General features: G+C 53.0%; 6 protein-coding genes across 6 annotated transcripts in view; 3 read left to right on the top strand and 3 right to left on the bottom strand.

Annotated features, from left to right (window-relative positions):
- EAH_00027240 (hypothetical protein, conserved) overlaps positions 1-5,772 on the top strand; it is a gene marked incomplete at both ends in the record, with an annotated part of 7,367 nt that extends 1,595 nt beyond the window's left edge. The window contains 2 exons of the mRNA XM_013396421.1: positions 1-32; positions 263-5,772. The exon at positions 1-32 is cut by the window's left edge and continues 49 nt beyond it. Of these exons, the coding sequence (XP_013251875.1) occupies positions 1-32; positions 263-5,772 (5,542 nt within the window). The remainder of the gene's footprint in view (positions 33-262) is intronic.
- A 2,273-nt stretch (positions 5,773-8,045) lies between these two features.
- Positions 8,046-8,519, bottom strand: EAH_00027250 (hypothetical protein; the record flags this gene model as incomplete). Its single annotated transcript, XM_013396422.1, has 1 exon — positions 8,046-8,519. One exon carries the CDS (start codon positions 8,517-8,519, stop codon positions 8,046-8,048), a length of 474 nt encoding a protein of 157 aa, XP_013251876.1.
- A 4,089-nt stretch (positions 8,520-12,608) lies between these two features.
- EAH_00027260 (hypothetical protein, conserved) lies at positions 12,609-15,856 on the top strand (the record flags this gene model as incomplete). The annotated part of the gene is made up of 2 exons (XM_013396423.1): positions 12,609-12,755; positions 12,872-15,856. The coding sequence occupies 2 exons, from the start codon at positions 12,609-12,611 to the stop codon at positions 15,854-15,856; spliced, it is 3,132 nt and encodes a 1,043-aa protein (XP_013251877.1).
- A 1,566-nt stretch (positions 15,857-17,422) lies between these two features.
- EAH_00027270 (hypothetical protein) lies at positions 17,423-20,269 on the bottom strand (the record flags this gene model as incomplete). The annotated part of the gene is made up of 3 exons (XM_013396424.1): positions 17,423-17,647; positions 18,707-19,041; positions 20,137-20,269. 3 exons carry the CDS (start codon positions 20,267-20,269, stop codon positions 17,423-17,425), a joined length of 693 nt encoding a protein of 230 aa, XP_013251878.1.
- A 325-nt stretch (positions 20,270-20,594) lies between these two features.
- Positions 20,595-20,957, bottom strand: EAH_00027280 (hypothetical protein; the record flags this gene model as incomplete). The annotated part of the gene is made up of 1 exon (XM_013396425.1): positions 20,595-20,957. The coding sequence occupies one exon, from the start codon at positions 20,955-20,957 to the stop codon at positions 20,595-20,597; it is 363 nt and encodes a 120-aa protein (XP_013251879.1).
- Positions 20,958-21,260: 303 nt separating this feature from the next.
- The window catches only part of EAH_00027290 (WD-40 repeat protein, putative), a gene marked incomplete at both ends in the record, with an annotated part of 2,482 nt that continues 1,973 nt past the window's right edge, over positions 21,261-21,769 (top strand). Inside the window, 2 exons of the mRNA XM_013396426.1 lie at positions 21,261-21,275; positions 21,396-21,687. Of these exons, the coding sequence (XP_013251880.1) occupies positions 21,261-21,275; positions 21,396-21,687 (307 nt within the window). The remainder of the gene's footprint in view (positions 21,276-21,395; positions 21,688-21,769) is intronic.

Here is a 21,769-nt window from a genome sequence, read left to right on the forward strand (position 1 = left end):
CTCTACGCTCATTGCAAAGAACAACAGAAAATGTGAGGATTTAGGGTTTAGGGTTTAGGGTTTAGGGTTTAGGGTTTGTTGGGGTTATACGGGGGCCGCGATGTGTAGCGTTTGTGGAGAGCAGCATCAGCAGCAGCAGTAGCAGCAGTAGCAGTAGCAGCATCAGCGTGTGCGTGTTGTTTGCATCTATGTAGACAAAAAGGGTTTAGGGTTTAGGGCTAGGGTTTAGGGTTTAGGGTTTAGGGTTTAGGGTTTGCTGCAGGCATAAGCGTGAGCGTTCGAGGTCGTGCTATAAACACTTTAGCTGGCACAGGGAAGCCTTCAGGCTCTGCATGGAGGAGTGGGGCATCGGAAGCAGCAGCAGCAGCAGCAGCAGCAACAGCAGCAGCAGCAGCGGCAGCAGCAGGTGGCGCAGCGGGAGCAGCAGCAGCAGCGGGCGACAGAGCAGGGGGATACTTGTCGTCTGCAGCGCATGGGTACGGCAGCAGCAGCAGCAGCATGGTGGGAGGAGTTGAGGGGTCTGCTGCTGCTGTTGCTGCTGCTGCTCTGTCTGATGAAGCATACCCTGATCTCAGTGTAGCAGCAGAGAGAGCTAGAAACGAGCTGCAGCGTGATAAACAAAAGACGAAGAGACCGAAGCCAACGAAAGCAGCAAAGCCTGCTGCTGCTGCTGCTGCTGCAGCAGGAGACACCGCAGCACCCCTCACTACACCTCAAGGGGCCCCCAAGAAGGTTGGACTGCAGCAGCTACATGAACTTCAGTCGGCTATGGCTGCTGCTGCTGCTGCTGCCAGACCCAGCAGCAGCAGCAGCAGCAGCAGCGGGTTGCTGGCTGCTGCTCCTAATGGAGCGCATGCTGCTCGCTTCCCTCCTCTTGTTGCTGCTCCTTTCAGTGCAGCAGCAGCAGCAGCAGCGGAGCAGCAGCAACAGCAGCAGCAGCAGCAACAGCATCTCCGCCGGGGCGCACAGCAGCAGGAGGCGCTGCAGCAGCAGCAGCAGCAGCAGCAGGAGGTGCTGCAGCAGCAGCAGCGGGAGTTGCTGCGGCTGCAAACAGAAGAAGGGCTGAGGTCGGACGCAGAGAGGGAGAAAGAAATGAAGCAAAGAGCTCTGAAAAAGCTGCAGGAGTTGGATGCTCGTCTTGCTGCTGCTGGTGCTGCTGCTGCTGCTGCTGCTCCTCAGCAGCAACAGCAGCAGCCAACTGATGCAGCAGCAAAAGAACAGCAGCAGCAGCAGCAGCACAAGCAGCAGGAGCAGTCTTGGAGGCAAATGCAACCACCGTCAGATGGCGCTGCAGCACAGCTGCCTCCTCCACCGCAGCAACAGCAGCAGCAGCAGCAGCAGCAGCAGCACGGAGTTAATGGGGCCCCCAGCTGGCGGAGTCGGCGCAACACCAACGACGAGCGCCGCCAGCAGCAGCAGCAGGATGAGGGGCAGCAGCAGCAGCAGCAGCAGCAGGGCAGAGGCCAAGAGGAGGTATTTACCCGCAGGCAGCGGCCTTTGTATGAGCAGCAGCAGCAGCAGCAGCAGCAGCAGAATGATCTCAGCAGCAGCAGAGCTGCCGCTGCACCCCGAGAAGAGCTGCAGTGGCGCAGCGGTGCTCGTCAGCAGCAGCAGCAGCAGCAAACGGAGTATGGTGCTTCTGCAGCAGGGCTTGCTGCTGCTGCTGCTCCGTCTGAAGATGGTGCAGCAACAGCAGCAGCACCAGCAGCAGCAGGTATGCCGCTAAAGCAGCAGCTGCCTCGGGGTGTATTGCCGCTGCCGGGTTCGTTAAGGGGGCGCCACCGAGGGATGCTGCAGGAGCACCTAGAGCAGCAGCAGCAGCAGCAGCATAGGCCGCAGAGCTGGAGAAGGAGTCAGGTCAGCACGGCGGACACCCAGCAGCAGCAGCAGCAGCAGCAGCAGCAACAGGAACCGCACCAGCAACAGCTAGCTCAGCAGACAGGAGGCGCTGCTGCTGCAGCGGAGAAGGCGGGGGATGAGAGTAAAGCGAAGCCAGCAGCAGCAGCAGGAACCACAGCAGCAGCAGGGGCTCCCTCTGCTGCTGCTGCACCTGCTGCGCGAGGGCTGCAGAAGACCGGCAAACTGTGGCAGGTGTGCAGCGCGTCGTTTCCTGCTGCTCCTGCTGCTCCTGCTGCTCCTGCAGCCGCTAGCAGCAAGCCAGCGGCAGCAGCAGCAACAGGAGCAGCGCCTGCGGCAGCGGGAGGGAAAGCAGCAGCAGGGCAGCAGAAGCAGCGAAGCGCAGCAGCTGCAGGACGAGCAGCAGCAACAGCAGATTTGTCGTTTAAAGCGCTGCTCTTCCCGAAGGGGCCTCAGCTGCGAGTTGCTGCAGCAGAGCAGCAGCAGCAACAGCAGCAAGGCGACGCAGCAGCAGCAGATCAGGGGACGCAGCAGGCGGGTGGCGTTGATGGGCAAGGGCGCAGCGGAGACAGTGCAGCAGGAGATCAGCAAGGCAGCAGCAGCAGCAGCAGCGGCAGCGCAGCAGCAGCAGGGTCCCCAGCAGACAGCAGGCGCAGCCAAGCACCGAGGGGTTGGGGGGAGAGACCGGAAGCTGTCTCCTTCCCTCTTGCTGCTGCAGCAGAAGATGCCTCGTGGCCTGCCCCTGATGCAGCAGCAGAAGCAGCAGCAGCAGCAGCAGCAGCACAGAAGGCGCAAGCGCAAGGCAGAGGCAGCAGCGGCGGGAAGCAGCAAGCCGACGCTGCTGGTGCTGCTGCAAACGCAGCAGCACCAACAGCAACAGCATCAACAACAGCAGCAGAACCTGCTGCTGCTGCAAACGCAGCAGCAGCAGCAACACAGGGTGCACGACACAAACCTGCAGCAGAAGCAGCAGCAACACAGAGGGAGAGCCGGCGCAGCCGCAACAGCGGCCGTGCTGCAGCAGCTGCTGCTGCTGGTCAGCAACAGCAGCAACAGCAGCAGCAGCAGCAGCAGCATGGCGCTAGAGATGGAGTAGCTGCTCGCGAAGGTGCTGCTGCACACAAGAGCGCGCAGCAGCAGAAGGCCGCACCAGCAGCAGCAGCAGCAACAGCAACAGCAGCAGCAGCAGAATCCCACTCAGGCGTACAGCGAGAGAAAGGAGACAGAGGAGACAGGGGGCATAGAGGAGACAGAAGATCTGCAAGAGGTGGCCGCCTAGGCACGCAGGCTCTGCAGCAGCAGCAGCAGCAGCAGCAGCAGCAGGGATCTCCAGCAGGTGGTGCTTCTGCTGAAGGAATTCAGGGGACCTCCAAGGCGGCTGCTGCTCGCGGTGCTTCTGCAAAGGAGAAGCAGCAGCAAGGGCTTGCTGCAGGCAGCAGCAGGGCAGCAGCAGCAGCAGCAGCAGCAGCAGATGAGACGAAGGGCCGCCAACGGGGCCCTCCAGGAGATAGCCGCAAGGCGTGGGGTGCTGTCTCCTCAGGTGTGTCTCCCAGAGACAACAGACGCGCAGCAGCAGAGAAAGAAGCAGCAGCAGCTGCAGCAGCAACGCATCCTTCTGCCGGTGCAGCAGCAGCGCCTGCTGCTGCTCAGCAGCAGCAGCAGCAGCAGCAGCAGCAGCAGCAGCAGCAGCATGCAGGCAGCATCAGGCGGCATGCTAGTCAGGCTGTTTGGCTCCCAAAGACAAACAAGGCGCCACAGAAAGAGCAGCAGCAGCAGCAAGCAGCAGCAGCAGAGTCGTCATCTGGTGCAGCAGCAGCAGCAGAAACGCATCAAGAACCGCAGGTTTGGGCGAAGAAAGGCCGCGGGGGAGGCAGGAGAGGAGAACAAGCAGCAGCAGCAGCAGCAGGAGCAGCAGGTGGACGAAGCGGCGCTGCAGGGACGTCAGCAGATGCAGCAGCAGCAGCAGCAGCAGAAGACGATGACGGCTTCCAGGTGGTGAGAAATAAACGTAAAGAGCAGCAAGAAAAAAGAAAAGAGAGACTGGAGCAGCAGAAGCATGAGCGCAGAGAGGCCAGACGCCGTGAGCAGCAGCAGCAGCAGCAACAGCAGCAGCAGCTGCTGCAGCAACAGCAGCAGCAACAGCAGCAACAGCAGCAGCAACAACAGCAACAGCAGTCAAGCGCCACCGTCTCTCCTGTGCCCAAGGATGAGCCCTTGCCTTCGGCTGCGCAGCAGCAACAGGAGCAGCAGCAGCAGCAGCAGCAAGAGGTCTCCCAGCAGGAGCTTGACGAGGAGCAGCTTGAGTCAACGCCGGAGGTGCAGCAGCAGCTGCAGCAGCAGGAGCAGCAGCAGCTTCTGCTGCAGCCGCAAGCTGTTTCTGTTGCTGCCCCCGCAACACCGAGCAGCAGCAATTCTGCTGCAGAGGAGTTCTGTGATCAGCAGCAGGAGCAGCAGCAGCAGGAAGGAGACAGTGTGTCTCCTTCAGGAGACAGTGTTACAGCAGATGCAGCAGCAGCACTAGCGGACCAGTGGCAGCAGCAGCAACAGCAGCAGCCGCAGCAGCCGCATCCTATGATAGCTATACAGCCACAGCAGCAGCAGCAGCAGCAGCAGCAGCACACGGGGATGAGCCGCGCTAGCAGCCCTGGCACCCTAAGGGCGAGCGCAGACCCCTGGTATCCAACAGCAAACGGTGCAGCAGCAGCAGCAGCAGCAGCAGCAGCAGCAACCGCCACCTTGCCTCAGCAGCAGCTGCTGGCTTCCGTTGCGGCGCATCACCAGCAGCTGCAGCAGCTTCATCTGCGGCACATACAGCAGCAGCAGCTGTACCAGCAGCAGCAGCAACAGCAGCAACAGCAGCAGCAGGCTCCTCCTCCTCCTCACTCCCAGAAGACGTCTGCAGCAGGTGTAGGAGGAACTGCAGCAGCAGCAGCAGCAGCAGCAGCAGGATTCTCCCTCTGGAGCAGCAACTTCGCTCAGCCTGCTGCTGCTGCGCGAGTAGCACCAGATACAATTGCAGCAATATGGGCACGAGATCCAGGTGTATCTGCAGGGGGGCCTCAAGAGTTGCTTCCTCTGCAGCAACAACTGCAGCAGCAGCAGCTGCAGCAGCAGCAGCAACTGCAGCAACAACTGCAGCAGCAGCAGCTGCAGCAGCAGCAACTGCAGCAGCAGCAACTGCAGCAGCAAGCACAACCCCGAACCCTACACTTCTCTACACAACAAGTACACCCAGCGCTGCATCATCCCTCTTCTTTGCTGCAGGCAGATATAATGCATGCGCGGCAGCTGCTGCAGCAGCAGCACATAGGGGCAGTAGCAGCAGAGAGTGGGGACCCTTCTGGGGTGTACATGCAGCAGCAGCAGCATTTCCGCACTGCTGCTGCTGCTGCTGCTGCTGCAGCAGCAGCAGCAAGACCTAAAGACATGTTCGGGCCCTCTGCTCTTGTACAGGGAGCCCTGCCGCCTCCACATGGTGAGCGCTACCCTACGACTCCTGCTGCTGCTGCTGCTGCAGCAGCAGCTGCTGCTGCTGCTTCGCACTTCGCAGGTGTATCCACAGGCAGCACTTTCCATATGCAGCAGCAGCTGCTGCAGCCGGCGTACCATAGCTCGCAGCAAGCAGCAGCTGCAGCAGCAGCAGCAACCTCTTCTTACGCTCAGCAGCTGCAGCAGCAACATGAACGAGACCTCTGGGGTGATGCTGCTGCTGGAGCTAACCGCAATCCTGCTGCTGCAGCACAGGGCGGCCTTGACGCTCTGGAGCAGCAGCAGCAGCAACCGACATTCGTGCCCTATGTGCAGCAGCAGCAGCAGCAGCAGCAGCAGCAGCGGCAACGCAACGGGGCGTACGGCGTGCTGCCCCCTGCAGACGGAGGCCCGCTGCATGCGGGGACACCCAAATTTTATATGTAGCAGCAGCAGCAGCAGCAGCAGCAACTGCAGCAGGATCAGCAGCAGCAGGAACAGCAGCAGCAGGAACAGCAGCAGTAGCAGCAAGAAGAGCCATAGGGGCTTCATTTGTGTGTTGAAGCATCTGCTGCCCCTGCCGCAGCGGTCTCCTCCGGCTGTTTGCTGCTGCTGCTGCTGCTGCTGCTGCTCTTGCAGCAGCAGCAGCAGCAGCAGCAGTAGCAGCAGCAGGGAGACAGGATTTTGTTTTGAATTCGCCCTGAGTTATTCTTATTATTGTTAACAGCCGCATTAATAATAAAATAAAAGGAGACAGACAGCAGAAACAAAGAGAGATAAAAGATAAACAGCAGAAGAAGAGGTTTATTTATAAATTATATATAAATATTAATATATTTATATTTAAATATATTAATATATATTTATATAAATATATTAACATAAATATATAGACATACTTTTATATGTTTATATAGAAATGTTTACTGCTGCTACATACTTGTATATATAGATAAATATTTATTTATAAATAAATATTTATTTTTAACTATATAAACATTTAGACAGGTATATATATAAATATATATAAATGTATATATATATATATTTAATAATATATATATAAATATATATGTATCAATATATACATATATACGTATATATATATATATATTTATATGCATGCATTCGTATATATTTATGTATATAGATATGTATATATATATATATATATATATTTATATTTATTAATATATAAATATATATATTTATATTTATATATATATATATATATAATTATATGGAGGTGCTTGTTTTACTGGTTTGTATAAAACATATACATGAAGAAATACATAAATATAAATATATTTAAATATATATAAATATATTTATATTTATTTATATTTATATTTATTTATTTATATTATTATAATAATATACAGCGAACAAGCGACAGACAGTAATAACAAAAAGATAAAAAGAAAAGAAGAGACAGGAGACAGATACAGCAGACCCAACATATTAACAACACCTAAATGCATGCAAAATCTCTTGCTGCAGCAGCAGCAGCAAATGCTGCAGCAGCAGCTGCAGCAAGTGCTGCAGCAGGAAGTTCTGCAGCAGCAGGAGCAGCAAATGCTGCAGCAGCAGCAGTAGCAGTAGCAGCAGTAGTAGCAGCAAAGGCTGCAGCACCAGCAGTAGCAAATGCTGCAGCAGCGACAGTAGCAAATGCAGCAGCAGCAGCAGCAAATGCTGCTGCGGTGTATGTACAACTTGAGGAGTCTTGAGGCGCAGCTCCTGCTGTACATAGAGCACATACAAAACCCAGAGCAGCAGCAAACAAAACCCCACAAATCAACACAATCACACAAGCAGCAGCAGCAGCAGCAGTTGCTGCTGCTGCTGTTGTGCTGCTGCTGCTGCTGCTGCTGCTAGGGGCCCGAAGGTTTGAGTATCCTTCTGTCTGTTTGTGTCGGATGATTATTTAATTTTATTGCATTTCGCTATTTAAATTAAATTAAATTAAATTTAATTTTAAAATATAGTTTGGTTAGAAGGCTTTGAACGGTTTGGGTGTATAGGCAGCTCGACGTACTGTCGCCCTAAACCCTAAACCCTAAACCCTAAACCCTAAACCCTCATCTCTTTTACCTCCTTTTCTATTGTCTGCTTCCTTGCAACGCTTCATAAGCGTTTAATTAGCTCAAAGCCTAAACCCTAACATCCTAAACCCTAATCGCTAAACCCTAAACCCTAAACCCTAAACCCTGAGCCCGCCTCTATTGGGGGCCCCTTAGTCTAATCTTGTTGCTGCTATGTGACGAACGCCCGCCTCCAAACCCTAAACCCTAAACCCTAAACCCCAAACCTTAAACCCTAAACCCTAAACCCTAAACCCTAAACCCTAAACCCTAAACCCTGAGGGTTTTGAGGAAGGAATGGTTTTGCTGGAGGTTTGGGAGGCCCTTCCTCTCTCGCTGCAGCGGCGTCTCTCTCACTTGAGGTGTATATACACCCGAAATAAATTTAAATTGCTGCGCCTAGACAGACGCACAGGCATCTTCAGCGCAGGTAAACACTAGGGTTTAGGGTTTAGGGTTTAGGGTTTAGGGTTGTTAGGGTTTAGGGTTCAGGGTTTCTAGGGTTTACGGTTTACGGTTTAGGTCTAGGGGTGCTAGGGTTTAGGGTTGTTAGGGTTTAGGGTTTAGGGTTTAGGGTTTAGGGTTTAGGGTTTAGGGCTTAGGGTTTTAGTTAGGCGTGCTGATAGCATACGCGTCGGGCTATTCGCTGGTGCTGTTGTTTATGCTGCTGCTGCTGATGCTGCTGCTGGTGATTGTTCTGCTGCTGAGGCTGCTGTTGCTGGGGCTGCTGCTGGGGCTTATGCTGCTGCTACTGTTCAGCTCTCCTGCTGCCGCTGTGCTGCTGTTGCTGCTTCTCTTTGAGCTGCTGCAGCTTCTGCTGCTGCTTATGCTGCTGCTGCTCATGCTGCTGCTGCTGCTGTTTATTCTGCTACTACGTGTACTGCTGCTGCTTCTGCAACTGCTGCTTACGATGCTGCTGCTGCTGCTGCTGCTGCTGCTTATGCTGCTGCTGGTGCTTTTGCTTCCGCTGCTTGTTCTGCTACTGCCCGTGCTGCTGCTGCTTCTGCAGCTGCTGCTTATGTTGCTGCTGCTGGCGTTGGTTTGTTTCTTTTGATGTTGCTTTGTGTTCTGCTGCTGCTGCTTCTGCTGCTGCTGCTTATGCTGCTTCTGCATATGCCGCTGAGGTTATGCTGCTGCTGCTCTTCTGGTGTTGCTACTGCTGCATGAGCTGCTGCTGCATCTGTTGCTGCTGTTGCTGCACTGTCCGTGCTTATACTAGTGCTGCTTCTGCTGGTGCTGCTGCTGCAGCGCTGCTGCGTTTTTGCCGCTGCAGCAGCTGTTGGATTTGCTGCTGCTGCTGTTTTTGCTGCTGTTGCTACTATTGAGAAGCGAGCAGCAGCAGCAGCAGCTGCTGCTGCTGCAGCTGCAGCAGGAGCATTAGAGCTTTGCAGCATAGCAGTCTTTATATATTGCTTCATTAGCACTCAAAAGAACAGCAGCAGCAACAGCAGCAGCAACAGGAGCAGCAGCAGCAGCAGGTTGTGTGAATATGCTTGTTGCATGCGCATGCAGCACTTCCTATGTCTTTGCTGCTGGGGTCTACAATTGCTGCAGCAACATTTATCCTCGATAAACAAATGGAAGTAAAGTACTGGAGGAGACAGTCTCTCTCAGACAGAGAGCTGCAGCAGCAGCAGCAGCAGCAGCAGCTTATTCACTTCCTGCAGCAAACAACACCGCCAGAAGAACTAGATAACTCGGTGCCGCTACCAGGCAAACAAACTGCAGCAAAGCAACAGCAGCAGCAACAGCAGCAGCAACAGCAATAGCTGCAGCAAGAGCACCAGCAGCAGCAATAGCTGCATCAAGAGCACCAGCAGCAGCAATAGCTGCAGCAATAGCCGCAGCAATAGCTGCAGCAAGAGCTGCAGCAGTAGCTGCAGCAAGAGCACCAGCAGCAGCAATAGCTGCATCAAGAACACCAGCAGCAGCAAGAGCTGCAGCAATAGCTGCAGCAAGAGCTGCAGCAGCAGCAGCAGCAATGGCTGCAGCAAGCTACATATAACTATTTTTGCAGAGACGCATACTTATATATATTTATATATACATAACATACAACTATTTAGATATACTGATAATATATATATATATATATACATATATATATATATATATGTATATATCACCAGGAGCAGCAGCAACAGCTGCAGCAACAACAGAAGCAATAGCTGCAGCAACAACAGCAGAAACAGCAGCAGCAATAGGTGCAGCAACAAAAGCAGAAACAGCAGCAGCAATAGCTGCAGCAGCAGTAATAACAACAACATCAGCACCAATATAATTGCTGCAGCAGCAGCTACAGCTGCAACACCAGCCCTATTCAGCAGCAGCACCATCAACAGCAACAGCAGCAGCAGCAGCAGCAAGGACAACACAACAGACGCTCAGGAATGTAAAAAAAAGGGAGGGGTCTTGCTGCAGCAGCAGCAGCAGCAACAACAACAAAATAAGCTTTTGCTGCAGCAGCAACACACCGCACGAGTATGCTGCTGTTGTTGCTGCTGCAGCACAGTCAAGAAATCTAAGTCAATACACACCTGCAGCAGCAGGAATCCCTGCTGCTGCTGCTGCTGCTGCTGCATTAACTGCAGCAACTGCTGCACCAGTTGCTGCGGAAGCTACTACACAAGTAACCCAAAGCCCTGTTGCAGGGTTTGCTGCTGCTGCTGCTGCATCCTGCTGTTGAGGACTGCAGGAAGAACTGCTGCTGCAGTTTCTCCTGCTGCTGCAGTTGCTTCTGGTGCAGCTGCTACTGTTGCAGTTGCTTCTGCTGCAGTTGCTTCTGCTGCAGTTGCTTCTGCTGCTGCTGCTTCTGCTGCTGCTGCTTCTGCTGCTGCTGCTGCTGCTGCTGCAGCAGGGTTTACTGTTTGAGGGGCTTTAGGCCTAAGTTTTGTCGAATTGAATTCCATTCGGAGACAGACAACTCGCCTTCATGCTGCTTCTTTCTTTCTGTCTTCACCTCCGCCTTGCTGCTGCTGCTGCTGCTGCTGCTGCTGCTGTCGGTTGGCCTGGTGGAGTGTTTGTCTCTCTCGCTTTTTGTTTTTTCTCGCTGCTGTCTGTCTCTGTCTCTGTCTCTGTCTCTGTCTCTGTCTCTTTCTTCTCTGTCTCCTTTTGCTCTGTCTCTGTCTCTCCTTTCTCTGTCTCTGTCTCCTCTTTCTCTTTCTCTTTCTCTTTCTCTATCTCTATCTCCTCTTTCTCTTTCTCTATCTCTATCTCTGTCTCTTTCTCTATCTCTTTCTCTGTCTCTGTCTCTTCTGTCTCTATCTATAAACCTGTCTGCATCTCTATCTCTATCTCTGTCTCTTCTTTCTCTTTCTCTATCTCTGTCTCTTTCTCTGTCTCTGTCTCTGTCTCTATCTCTATCTCTGTCCCCTCCTCTGTCCCTTTCTCTGTCTCTGTCTCCTCCTCTGTCTCCCCTTTCTCTATCTCCTCTTTCTCTTTCTCTTTCTCTTTCTTCTCTTTCTCTGTCTCTTTCTCTGTCTCCTCCTCTCTCTCCTCTGTCTCCTCCTCTGTCTCCTCTTTCTCTGTCTCCTCTGTCTCTGTCTCTGTCTCTGTCTCTTTCTCTGTCTCTTTCTCTGTCTCTTGGATAGTAATCGATTTTTCTTCGTTTTACTTCATCCGGAGCTGTCTCCTCTTTGATGAGTTGCATCTGTCTCTCTTCTTCAATCTCTTTTTGCTGCTGTAGCTGCCGATTACGTTGCTGTAGCACATGCTGCTGGAGTTTATGCTGCTGCTGCTGCAGCAAGCGTTTACTCAGCAGCAATGCATGCGCTTGGCTGTCTGTAAGAGGCAAGGACTTCTCTTGTTCAGAGACCTCTACATCTAAAGCAGATAAACGTAAGGGTGGGAGCAGCTGCTGCTGTACTAATGCTTTTCTTTTAACAATAGGCGGTAAGTCTATATCAAATAAAGTATTCTTTCTTAAGCAATTATCGACAAAGACATCCATATAAGTCAATGAGAATGCTCCTGAGTTATCTCTTACTCTTAACTTTCTATAATCTGTTAATAAAGGTTCCAGGTGTATATACACCTCATCACTAGCAGCAACAAGTCTTAAATAAAAGACAGCAACAGCTCTTAAGTACTTAAAATCTTCTTGTTTAATATACTCTAGTATAATTTGTTTCTCAGGCTGTATCTGCAGGAGCTTTAAGACAATACACAGAAAAGGTGAAGCACTTCTTATACCCCCGTAGCTGCCCCCTATATATTTTAAGTCTATACATAAATCTATTATATTTTCTGCTGTCGCAGCAAAACATTCGTCCTTCCAGTAAAAAGACTCATATACTTTGCGTCGCATTATTCGACTAAATAACAGCTGAGGGTTCTTACCGTGTACAGACACTGCAGCAGCATCTGTTCTATTCGCCATCTTCTTTAATTATATATAATAATATAATTATATTTATATATATATATTATTTATATATCTTTATCTATTTATCTATTTACTTTATTTGTATATATATATATATATAGATATAGATATAGATAATTTCTTACACTCGTATATTTATCTCAGAAGAAACAACATTATATATATATATTATCGATAAAAAAATATTATCATCATTTACACCCCAATTGCTGCTGCTGCTGCTGCTGTTGTTGCTGCTGCTGCTGCTGCTGCTGTTTATAGGCCCTCCAATATGCTGCTGAGATACGCAATTCTGCTGCAGACTTCTTATCACAAAGAAATTAAAAAAGAAAAAGCAAGAAAAGAAAGAAAGTCAGGAGATGCAACGGTCGCTGCTGCTGCTGCTGCTGCTGCTGCTGCAACGCCGGCAGCAGAAACAGCAGCAGCAGTCAGCAGCACGAGTAAAGGAAATCCTAAAGAGAGTTCATGCAAAGAAAATAAACAAAAGATAAATACAAACAAAAATCTTTTCCGTAGAACATCACAGAGTGCTCCGCCCCAGCAGCAACATCAGCGTCGGCTGCATGCATGCGCTGCATGCAGCAGCAGCAGCAACAGCAGCAGCAGCAGCAACAGCAGCAGCAGCAAGAACCCTCCTCATTATTTATCTATAAACCCAATAACAACTCTTTCTGCTGCATTTTCTCATCACCCCTCGCTGCAGTTCCTGCTGCTGCGCCTGCCGCAGGCAGCAGCAGCAACAGCAGCAACTGCAGCAGCAGCAGCAGCAACAGCAACTGCAGCAACAGCAGCAGAAGCACCTTCCGACAGCCCCAAGAATGACTTCCTCTTTGAACTGTGGAGCGGGGCATCCGCAGCCACCGAACAGCAGCAAGGACCGCAGCAGCAGCAGCAGCAGCAGCAGCAGTGCGTTTCAGGAACCCTCAATATGCGTTGAAGCGCCGCCTCTGCTCCGCCAGATTATCGTAAGCGAAACCCTAAACCCTAAACCCTAAACCCTAAACCCCAAGCCCTATATGCATAGCATTTGTTGCAGAAGGCCAGTAGCGAATAGAGTCTTTGCGTGTGTTTGCTGCTGCAGCAACGCCAAGAGCAACAGCAGCAGCAGCAGCAGCAGCAGCAGCAGCAAGAGGAGCCGCTGCTGCTGCAGCTGCCTGGCTCCTGGGCTTCCGGTGTCTCCTTTGGTGTTGAAGTCCTACACTGGCTGAGCTTGCCGCAGCAGCTGCAGCAGCTTCAGCAGCGCGCAGCAGCAGCAGCAGCAGCAGCGCCTGGAGCAGCAGCAGCAGCAGACGCAGCAGCAGACAAGGGTGAAGCAGCTGCTGCAGCAGCAGATGCAGCAGCAGCAGAAATCGCCGATGTATATACCGTAAGAGGAGAGGCAGCCGCTTGCCTCCAGCGCAGCAGCAGCAGCAGCAGCAGCAGCAGCAGCGGCAAGGACAGCGCAACTGTTTATAAGTGTTGCTGCTGCTGCCGCTGTCACTCAACCGGCAAAAAGAAATCTCGCAGCAGCTGCGGCTGCTGGGCTGTGCAGCAGCAGCAGCAGCAGCAGCAGCAGACGAAGCATGGCGCGTTAGCAACAGCTAGCTGGTCGCCAGTTGCTGCAGCAGCAGCAGAAGCCGCCGCAGCAGCAGAAGCAGCAGCAGCAGCAGGAAGAGGGCGATTCAAGGACGCCCGGCAGCAGCATGAGGAGCAGCTGCAGGAGCTGCTGCTGCAGCAGCAGCAAGACAGAAACCTATGGGCTCCTCCTGTTGCTGCTTTTGGCGACCGCTGGGAGTTTACAGCAAATCCGCAGGCTGTACAGACAGCTTGCTGCTGCGCTGCTGCTGCTGCTGCTGCTGATGCTGCAGCAGGCCCGGAAAACAGTAGCAGCAGCAGCAGCAGAAGCAGCAGCAAGTGCGAGCTGCACTGCGTGCGTCAGGTGAATATGCTGTGTGCGTCGCTGCCGGAATCTGCAGCAGAGGGGGGGCGAGGTGCTGCTGCTGCTGCTGCTCCTGCTGCCGCTGCTGCTGCTTCAAGCTTCTGCCTGCCAGCAGCAGCAGCAGAAGCAGAAGCAGCAGCAGCACCAACAGCAGGCTGCGCCTCCCCCTTATCCCCCGACCCTGAAGCAGCAGAAAGTATGCTTAGAAACTGGGAGCAGCGGTACTTCCGCAGACAAGAAGCAAACCTCAAACAGCAGCAGCAGCAGCAGCAGCAGCAGCAGCAGCAGCAGCAGAAGCGCCCACTGCCGCCGCTGCCTTTGTCTCATGCTGGCATTTTGAGTTTTCTTCCGCCGCTCTGCAACTGCGGCAATAAAAATATATACCAGCTGTGGCTGCAGCAGCAGCAGCAGCAGCAGCAGCAGCAGCAGGAGAAGCAGCAGCAGCAACAGGAGAAGCAGCAGCAGCAGCAGGAGAAGCAGCAGCAGCAACAGGAGAAGCAGCAGCAGCAGCAGACGGTCGGGGGCTCGGAGGCTGGCGCTGGTGTTGCTTCTCTTGCTGCAGCACCAAAAGCTGCAGCAGCAGCAGCAGCAACAGCAGCTGCTGCTGATGGTGCTGAAAGCAGCAGCAGCAGCAGCAGCAGCAGCAGCAGCTCTTGCGACGCGGAGATCGCACAAAGCGGCATCAACAGCAGCAGCACCACCACCAGCACCAGCAACAGCAGCAGCAGCAGCAGCAGCAGCAGCAGCAGGTTGCTGCCCCGAGTGTGTCCTCAGCGTGGGTGTGAGGGTTTATTATATATTCCTTCTTCTTTAATTGAGGTGCCTCTAGTTAGAGGCAGAGAGACGCTGCAGTGTTTAGCAGCAGAAATGGCTAGCAGCAGCAGCAGCAGCAGCAGCAGCTGCAGCACCATGGATATCTATTTAGGAGCGCTGCGCAGCACTGCTGTTATTGTCTGCTGCAGCAAGCAGCAAGAGGCTTGCTGCTGGGAGATATTAGGAAGTCTAGGCCTTAGAGCAGCAGCAGCTGTCTTTGATGTTGTATGCGAGCCCTTTAATCCATTTAGTTCTGCTGCTGCTGCTGCTGCTGCTGCTGGGGCGACGGCGGCTGCGGAAGGGGAGGGGGAGGCTGGTGGAGAAGCTGCAGCAGCAAGTGCTGCTGCTGCTAATGCTGCTGCTGCTGCTGCAGCAGGAAAGGAAGACGCCATGCTGCAGGAACTGCTGCAGAAGCTGCAGCAGCAGGAGGATCAGCAGCAGCAGCAACAGCAGCAGCAGCAGCAGCAGCGCAGCGGCAGCAGCAGCAGCACGTGCAGCAACAGCGGGACCAACAGCAGCAACAGCAGCCTCGTCAGCGGCACCAGCAGCAAAGGCAGCAGCAAGAGCAGCAGCAGCAGCAGCAACAACAACAACAACAAAGGCATCCCTTTCTCTAATAAGAGGCGTCCATACACCGTAAAGCTGCGCGGCGTAGGAACCATCAAGCGGCAACGGCGCAGCAGCCAGCAGCAGCAGCAGCAGCAGCAGCAGCAGCAGCAAGATGAGGCTAGCTGCTGCAGCAGCGGTTACTCTACCAGCTCCGACTCAGAGGAGGAAACAAACCCCGGGCTGGCGCTGCTGGAAGCTGCTGCTGCTGCTTTAGGCCTTCTAGACAACAACCAGCAGCAGCAGCAGCAGGTGCAGCAGCAGCAGCAGCAGGTGCAGCAGCAGCAGCAGCAGAACCGCGTGAAGCGAGCGCTGCAGCAGCCACTTACGGAAGAGATGGTGCTGCAATTGGCGCAGGATCTATTTGAATCCAGCAGCAGCAGCAGCAGCACGAGCAGCAGCAGCAGCAGCAGCAGTGGCAGCAGCAGCACGAGCGCCATCAGCAGCAGCAGCAGCAGCAGCAGCAGCAGCAGCAAGGAGTCCTTGGTGCCTGCAAGCAGCAGCGAGACCCCCAGCAGCAGTTTGTCGCTGCTAACAGACGACCCGTTGATAGAAAAATATAAACAGACGTTAGGAATTGTTTGGGGTGCAGCAGAAGAAGAAGAGCTGCAGCGCTTGCTGCACCTCCAGCAGCAGCAGCAGCAGCAGCAGCAGCAGCAGCAGAAGCAGCAGCAGCAGCAGCTGATGCAAAGGGAGGGACAGCAGCAGAGAGTAAAACAGCCAGGATAGGTAATAGACAGGGTTCACTACGTTGAGCTGCTGCTGCTGCTCCTGCTCCTGCTCCTGCTCCTGCTGCAACAGCAGCAGCACAAGCAGCAGCAGCACGCACAAGCAGCAACAGCTACTGCTGCTTCCGCATCTGCAGCTACTGTTGTGCAGCAGCACAAACAGCAGCAGCTACTGCTGCTTCCGCTTCTTCTGCTGCTGTTGTGCAGCAGCAGCAGCTCTTCGCAGTCTGCGGAGAGACAACTGCAGCAGAAGCTGCTGTTTTGCTGTTGGTTGCTGCAGCGCCTGCTGCATACACCGCCAACTTCACATCAAACTATCGGCAGAGTCTGCTGCTTGCTGCTGCTTGCTGCTGCTATTTGCTGCTTGCTGCTGCTTGCTGCTGCTATTTGCTGCTTGCTGCTGCTTGCTGCTGCAGATGCTGAGGTCTGCTGTTTGCTGTTGCTATTAGCTGCTATTTGCTGCTGCTTGATGCTGCAGATGTTGAGGCTTGTTCCTTGCTGTTGCTATTTGCTGCTGCTATTTGCTGCTGCTATTTGCTGCTGCAGCCTGGATGAGGTCTGCTGCTTGCTGCTGCTATTTGCTGCTGCTATTAGGAGACAGAGACAGATAAAATAGAGAGGAAGAAAGACACAGGAAGAAAGACAGACAAATATAAATATCAAGACAGAAGGAGACAAACAAAGGAGACAAAAAGAGAAAGGAGACAAATAGACAGAGACAGAACCTCTCAGGTGTATAGGCAGCTCAGCAGATCCCTTCGCTTCAATTTCTCTGCAGCAGCAGCATCTAAGGCTGTCTCCAAGCAGGAGCAGCAGTAGCAGCAGCAGCAGCAGTAGCAGCAACAGCAGCAGTAGAAGCAACAGCAGCACGTGCTGCTGTGTGATGATGCCCTGTACAGCTGACAGCAGCAAGACAGCTGCACTCGGGCTGCCACAGCAGCACTGCAGCAGCAACAGTAGCAGCAGAAGCAGGAAGAGTAGCAGCAGCAGCAGCAGCAACTGTAGTAGCAGCAGCAGCAACAGTAGCAGCAGGGCCTCCTTAACGCTGCGTCGCAGCTAGGAGGCACGCGGCGAAAGGCAGCATGCGCGCTGGTCGTAGCAGCAGCAGCAGCAGCAGCAGCAGCAGCAACAGCAGCAACAGTAGCAAGAGAAGCAGCAGCAGCAGCAGCAAAATAAAACCTTAACCAGCAGGGCGGCGGCGTGGCTGTCTGATAAATGAGGGTTTAGGGTTTAGGGTTTGGCTTCGTAAGATGAAGCCAGAACAAATAAACTAGCTGCAGCTAGCTACAGCTAGCTAAAGCTAGCTAGAGCTTGCTGCAGCTAGCTACAGCTAGCTGCAGCTAGCTGCATCTGGCTACAGTTAGCCTAGAGATCCGCCATAGAAGGCCCAGAAGAACTCAAAAAAGCAATCCCTAAAATAACAATTCCTGCTGCTGCTGCTGCTGCTGCTGCTGCTGCTGCTGCTGCTGCAGGTGCTGCTGCTGCTGCAGGTGCTAGTGCTGCTGTTGCTGCTGCAGCACTACTGATTATTCAGGAGGAATCATCTTATATTTTCTCATTGCCTCCTCTAAGAGCTGCAAATTAAAGCCTTCCCCTGACCACAAATGCAGCACACGCATCTGCTGCTGCTGCTGCTGCTGCTGCTGCTGCTGCTGCTATTGGTGCTGCTGCTACTGGTGCTGCTGCTACTGGTGCTGCTGCTGCTGTTGCTGCTGCTGCGGTTCCTCCGCTTGCTGCTGCTGCTGCTACTGCTCAGCAGAAAGTTCGCGGCGCATGGGAAGCGCACTAAACCCTAAACCCTAAACCCCAAACCCTAAACCCTAAACCCTAAACCCCAAACCCCAAACCCTAAACCCTAAACCCTAAACCCTACCTCCAATCTCATCCAAGCCAACGAGGGAATGTTCTGTTTGTCCATTTCGCACCAAAACAGCCTGCAGCAGCGCACAAGGGTTTAGGGGTTAGGGTTTGGGGTGAGCAGCCGTGACAACACCACCCTGTTCTAAACCCTAAACCCTAAACCCTAAACCCTAGACCGCTCACCGTTGGAAGACACCAAATTTTTAGTCCTGAGCAAACAAACAAAACACTCCTTCCCTCAACCTGCTCAGCTAGCTGTCTAGCTAGCTAGCAATATAGCTAGCTGTCTAGCTAGCTAGCTAGCAGTACATATAGCTAGCTGTCTAGCTAACTAGCTAGCAGTATAGCTAGGCCACTAGCTAGCTGCCTATCCGTCAATATGTCTGCCTAGCTAGCTAGCTACCTAGCTAGCTGTCTAGCTAGCTAGCTACCTAGCTAGCTGTCTAGCTAGCTATCTACCTAGCTAGCTGTCGAGCTAGCTAGCTGGCTTGCCAGCTAGCTAGCTAGCTGTCTATCCGTTTGCTTGCATTCCTAGCTAGCTAGCTAGCTTTAAGTAGCAAGAAAAGGTCGCAGTGTTTGGAGTTAAGTGTGCCGTGGTGCAGGGTTTAGGTGTCAGGGCACCCTTAGGGTTTAGGGTTTAGGGTTTAGGGTTTAGGGTTTACGTTCCGCTAGAAAGGGGGCCTTCTCCGCTTCAATTGCACAAACCCTCACAAGATAATGTTTGCGAGAAAAGGTTCGCCAGACACTCCACAGCCTCTCCCAAAGAGCGAAGGACCGACGATAAAACAGCAAAACCTAAACAAACCATCAACAACGAGGGTTTAGGGTTTAGGGTTTAGGGTTTAGGGTTTGGGGTTTAGGGTTCTAAGGAGAAAGAAGGGGAAGCGAGAGACGCAGATATATAACGTGGAAGCAGAATAAGAGAGTTCCTGGGGAGTGAGAAAACAATCATTTAGGGTTTAGGGTTTAGGGTTTAGGGTTTAGGGTTTACAACAAGTTGTGTCTTCTTTGCAATAGCGAAAAACTCTTTTTCTTCCTGCAGCTCTGTTATACCCCCGTGTCCTTCCTGCAGCAGCTGCTGCTGCTGCTGCCACTGTTTGCGTCTCTGCTGTCGTAGCCTCTCTAACTCCTCATCTGCATCTTCTTCTCCCTGCTGCTGCTGCCGCTGCTGCCGCTGCTGCTGCTGCTGCTGCTGCTGCTGCTGCTGAAGTGCAGCATCTAAAGCTGCTTCCTTCTCCTGCAGAGCTCGCAGCACCTGCTCTTCTACGCGCTTCTCAATCAGAGAGGCGCCACCCTTCCCTGAGTCCATCTCCTGAACCTTAAACCCTAAACCCTAAACCCTAAACCCTAAACCCTAAACCCTAAACCCTTGAGCCTAAGACCGCAGCCACAAAGGCGGCTTTAAGCGGTATACGAAACACCTGCACAGATATTATTTCTATTACTGCTGCTGCTGTTCCTGTTCCAGTTGCTGTTGCGGCTACCGCTGCTGCTGCTGCTGCTGCTGCTGCAGCAGCTGAGGTGTATTGACAGCTTGTATAAGACAAAGAGAAATAAAAGACGAAAAAATATATTTATTTGTTTTTCAATGTCTCTAATGCAGCACGCAAATCCAGAGGGGCCCCGGGCCCCCTAGAAAGACTCAATTGAGGGCATGCGGTCGCCGTGCTGCTGCTGCTGCTGCTGCTGCTGTCCTGGTGCAGTAGCAGCAGCAGCAGCAGCAGCAGCAAAGGTAACAGCAAGAAATTCAACAAGAGAATGTAAACAAAATAAAAAACAAATTTGTTTATAACCAACTCCAGGAATGATAGTTGTTAGGAAATAGAACTAAATTACTCTCAATGCAGCAGCAGCAGCAGCAGCAGCTGCTGCTGCTGCTGCTGCTGCTGCAGCGCATGCAGCAGCAGCAGCAGGAGAGGCGTGCTCAGGGCAGCACCGCAGGCAGCAACCTCCCCTTATCTACTCTATCCAGACTTTAAATTGTTATTACACAGCAGCAGGATCTCCTTGTTGCAGCAACAGCAGCAGCAACAGCAGCAGCAGCAGCAGACCGTAACGCCAGCACCCGCAGCAGCAGCAGCCGCAGGAGCAGCAGCAGCAACAGCAGCAACAGCCTCCAGCAGCAGCTCCAGGAAGCCGCCGCATACATTATAAACTCTGCATGAAGTCAAGGTGTCTAGTAGCTGCTGCAGCACGAAGTAAGAGCACCAACACAGCAGCAGCAGCGAGCACCGCAGCAGCATCACAGTGTTACTCCTATTCCTGCTGCTGCAGCAACTGGAACTCTTGTATTTCTAGCAGGACAGTTCGTGAGGTAGCAGCTGCTGCAGCAATGAAGCAGCAACACAGCAGCAGCAGCAGCAGCAGCAGCAGCAGCAGCAGTAGGAGACAAGAAGGGATGTGAATAGGGGGAAGCATTACCTTGTAGCTTCTGCTGCTTTTGCTGTCGCTGTTGCTGCATCTGGCTCAAGTCGGCAACTGCTGCAGTGCTAGCAACAGCAGCAGCAGCACTTGCTGCTGCTGCTGCTGCAGCAGCAGCAGCATCCGGACCCATCCTCTTCAGTGTTATTGTTATTTGTTTATGTTCTTTGAATATATGTTTCTTCGTTAATATACCCCTCAAAATAACTCTTTTTTCTCTATCTGCCGCTGCCGCTGCCGCTGCTGCTGCTGCTGCTGCTGCTGTTGCTGCTGCTGCTGCTGCTGCTGCTGCAGGATGTCGCTGGTGTGCGCGGTAACGGGGGAGGTGCCGGAGGAAGCAGTTTACTGCAGCAAGACAAATCTGCTGTACGAGAAGAGAGTTATTTTGAAGCATATTGCAGCAACTGGCGTCTGCCCTGTCTCCTCGCTGCAGCTAGAACCACATGATCTGCTTCCAGTCAAGAGTAAGCCCTGCTGCTGCTGCTGCTGCTGCTGCTGCTACCGATGCTGCCGCTGCTGCTGCTGCTACTGTTGATGCTGCTCCTGTTGATGCTGCTGCTGCCGTTGCTCCCGTTGCTATTGGTGCTACTGTTGCTGCTGCTATTGCTGCTGTTCGTAATTCTGGTGCTGCTGCTGCTAGTACTTCTGTTGCTACTGTTGCTGCTGCTGTTAATGCTGCTGCTGCTACTGCTGAGGCGGAGACGGCTGTGCTTGTCTCTGCTGTTTTTGGTCTGTTGCTGCTGCTGCTGCTGCTGTTGACGCAGCTGCAACGCAGCGTCTGTGTTTGCTGCTGCCCTCGTTGCTGCTGCTTTTGCTGCCATTGCTGCTGTTTCTGAAGGACGGCACTTGCTGCTGCCTTTCAGAACAGGCTGCAGCACCACATCCGCTGCATCTGTTGCTTCTGCTGCTTCTGCTGCTGCTGCTGCTGCAGCAAACCCTACGATAAAGCCGCGTCCGTTATCTGCTTCTTCAATCCCCGGGCTATTGAGCTGTCTCCAAACAGAGTGGGATGCCTTAATGTCTGAGGCGTTCTCTCTTAAAACGCATCTCGAACAGGTCTGCTGCTGCTGCTGCTGCTGCTGCTGCTGCTGCTGCTCCCGATGCTGCGGCTGGTGCTGGTGTTGATGCTGCTGCGTTTGGTGAGAGTAGTGCTGTCTCTATTGCTGCTGTTGTAATCCTGCTTCTTAACAGCTGCTGCTGCTGCTGTTCTCCTCCCCTGTTATCCCTTATCCTTCCTGCTGCTGTTGCTGCTGCTGCAGGTTAGGAAGCAGCTGGCGCATGCACTGTATCAGCAAGATGCAGCAACACGCGTCATTGCGAGGCTGCTGAAGGAGAGAGACGCAGCTCAGCAGCAGCTGCAGCAGCAGCAGCAACTGGTGCTGCAGCTGCAGCGTTCTGCTGCTGCTGCTGCAGACAGCGCAGACGCGGACCTCGGTATGTGCAGCAGCAATAGCGGCAACAACAACAACAACAACAGCAGCAGCAGCAGCAGCAACAGCAGCAGCAGCACCAGTTTTAGCATCATCCCTTACGACTCCCACTGCGGATTCAGTCTCCTACTGATGGCTGTGCTGCTGCTGCTGCTGTTGCTGCTGCTGCTGCTGCTGCTGCTGCTGTTGCTGCTGCTGCTGCT

This window comes from Eimeria acervulina, genomic scaffold (assembly GCF_000499425.1).
Source record: "Eimeria acervulina Houghton genomic scaffold, Eah_scaff233, whole genome shotgun sequence".
NCBI lineage: Eukaryota > Apicomplexa > Conoidasida > Eucoccidiorida > Eimeriidae > Eimeria > Eimeria acervulina.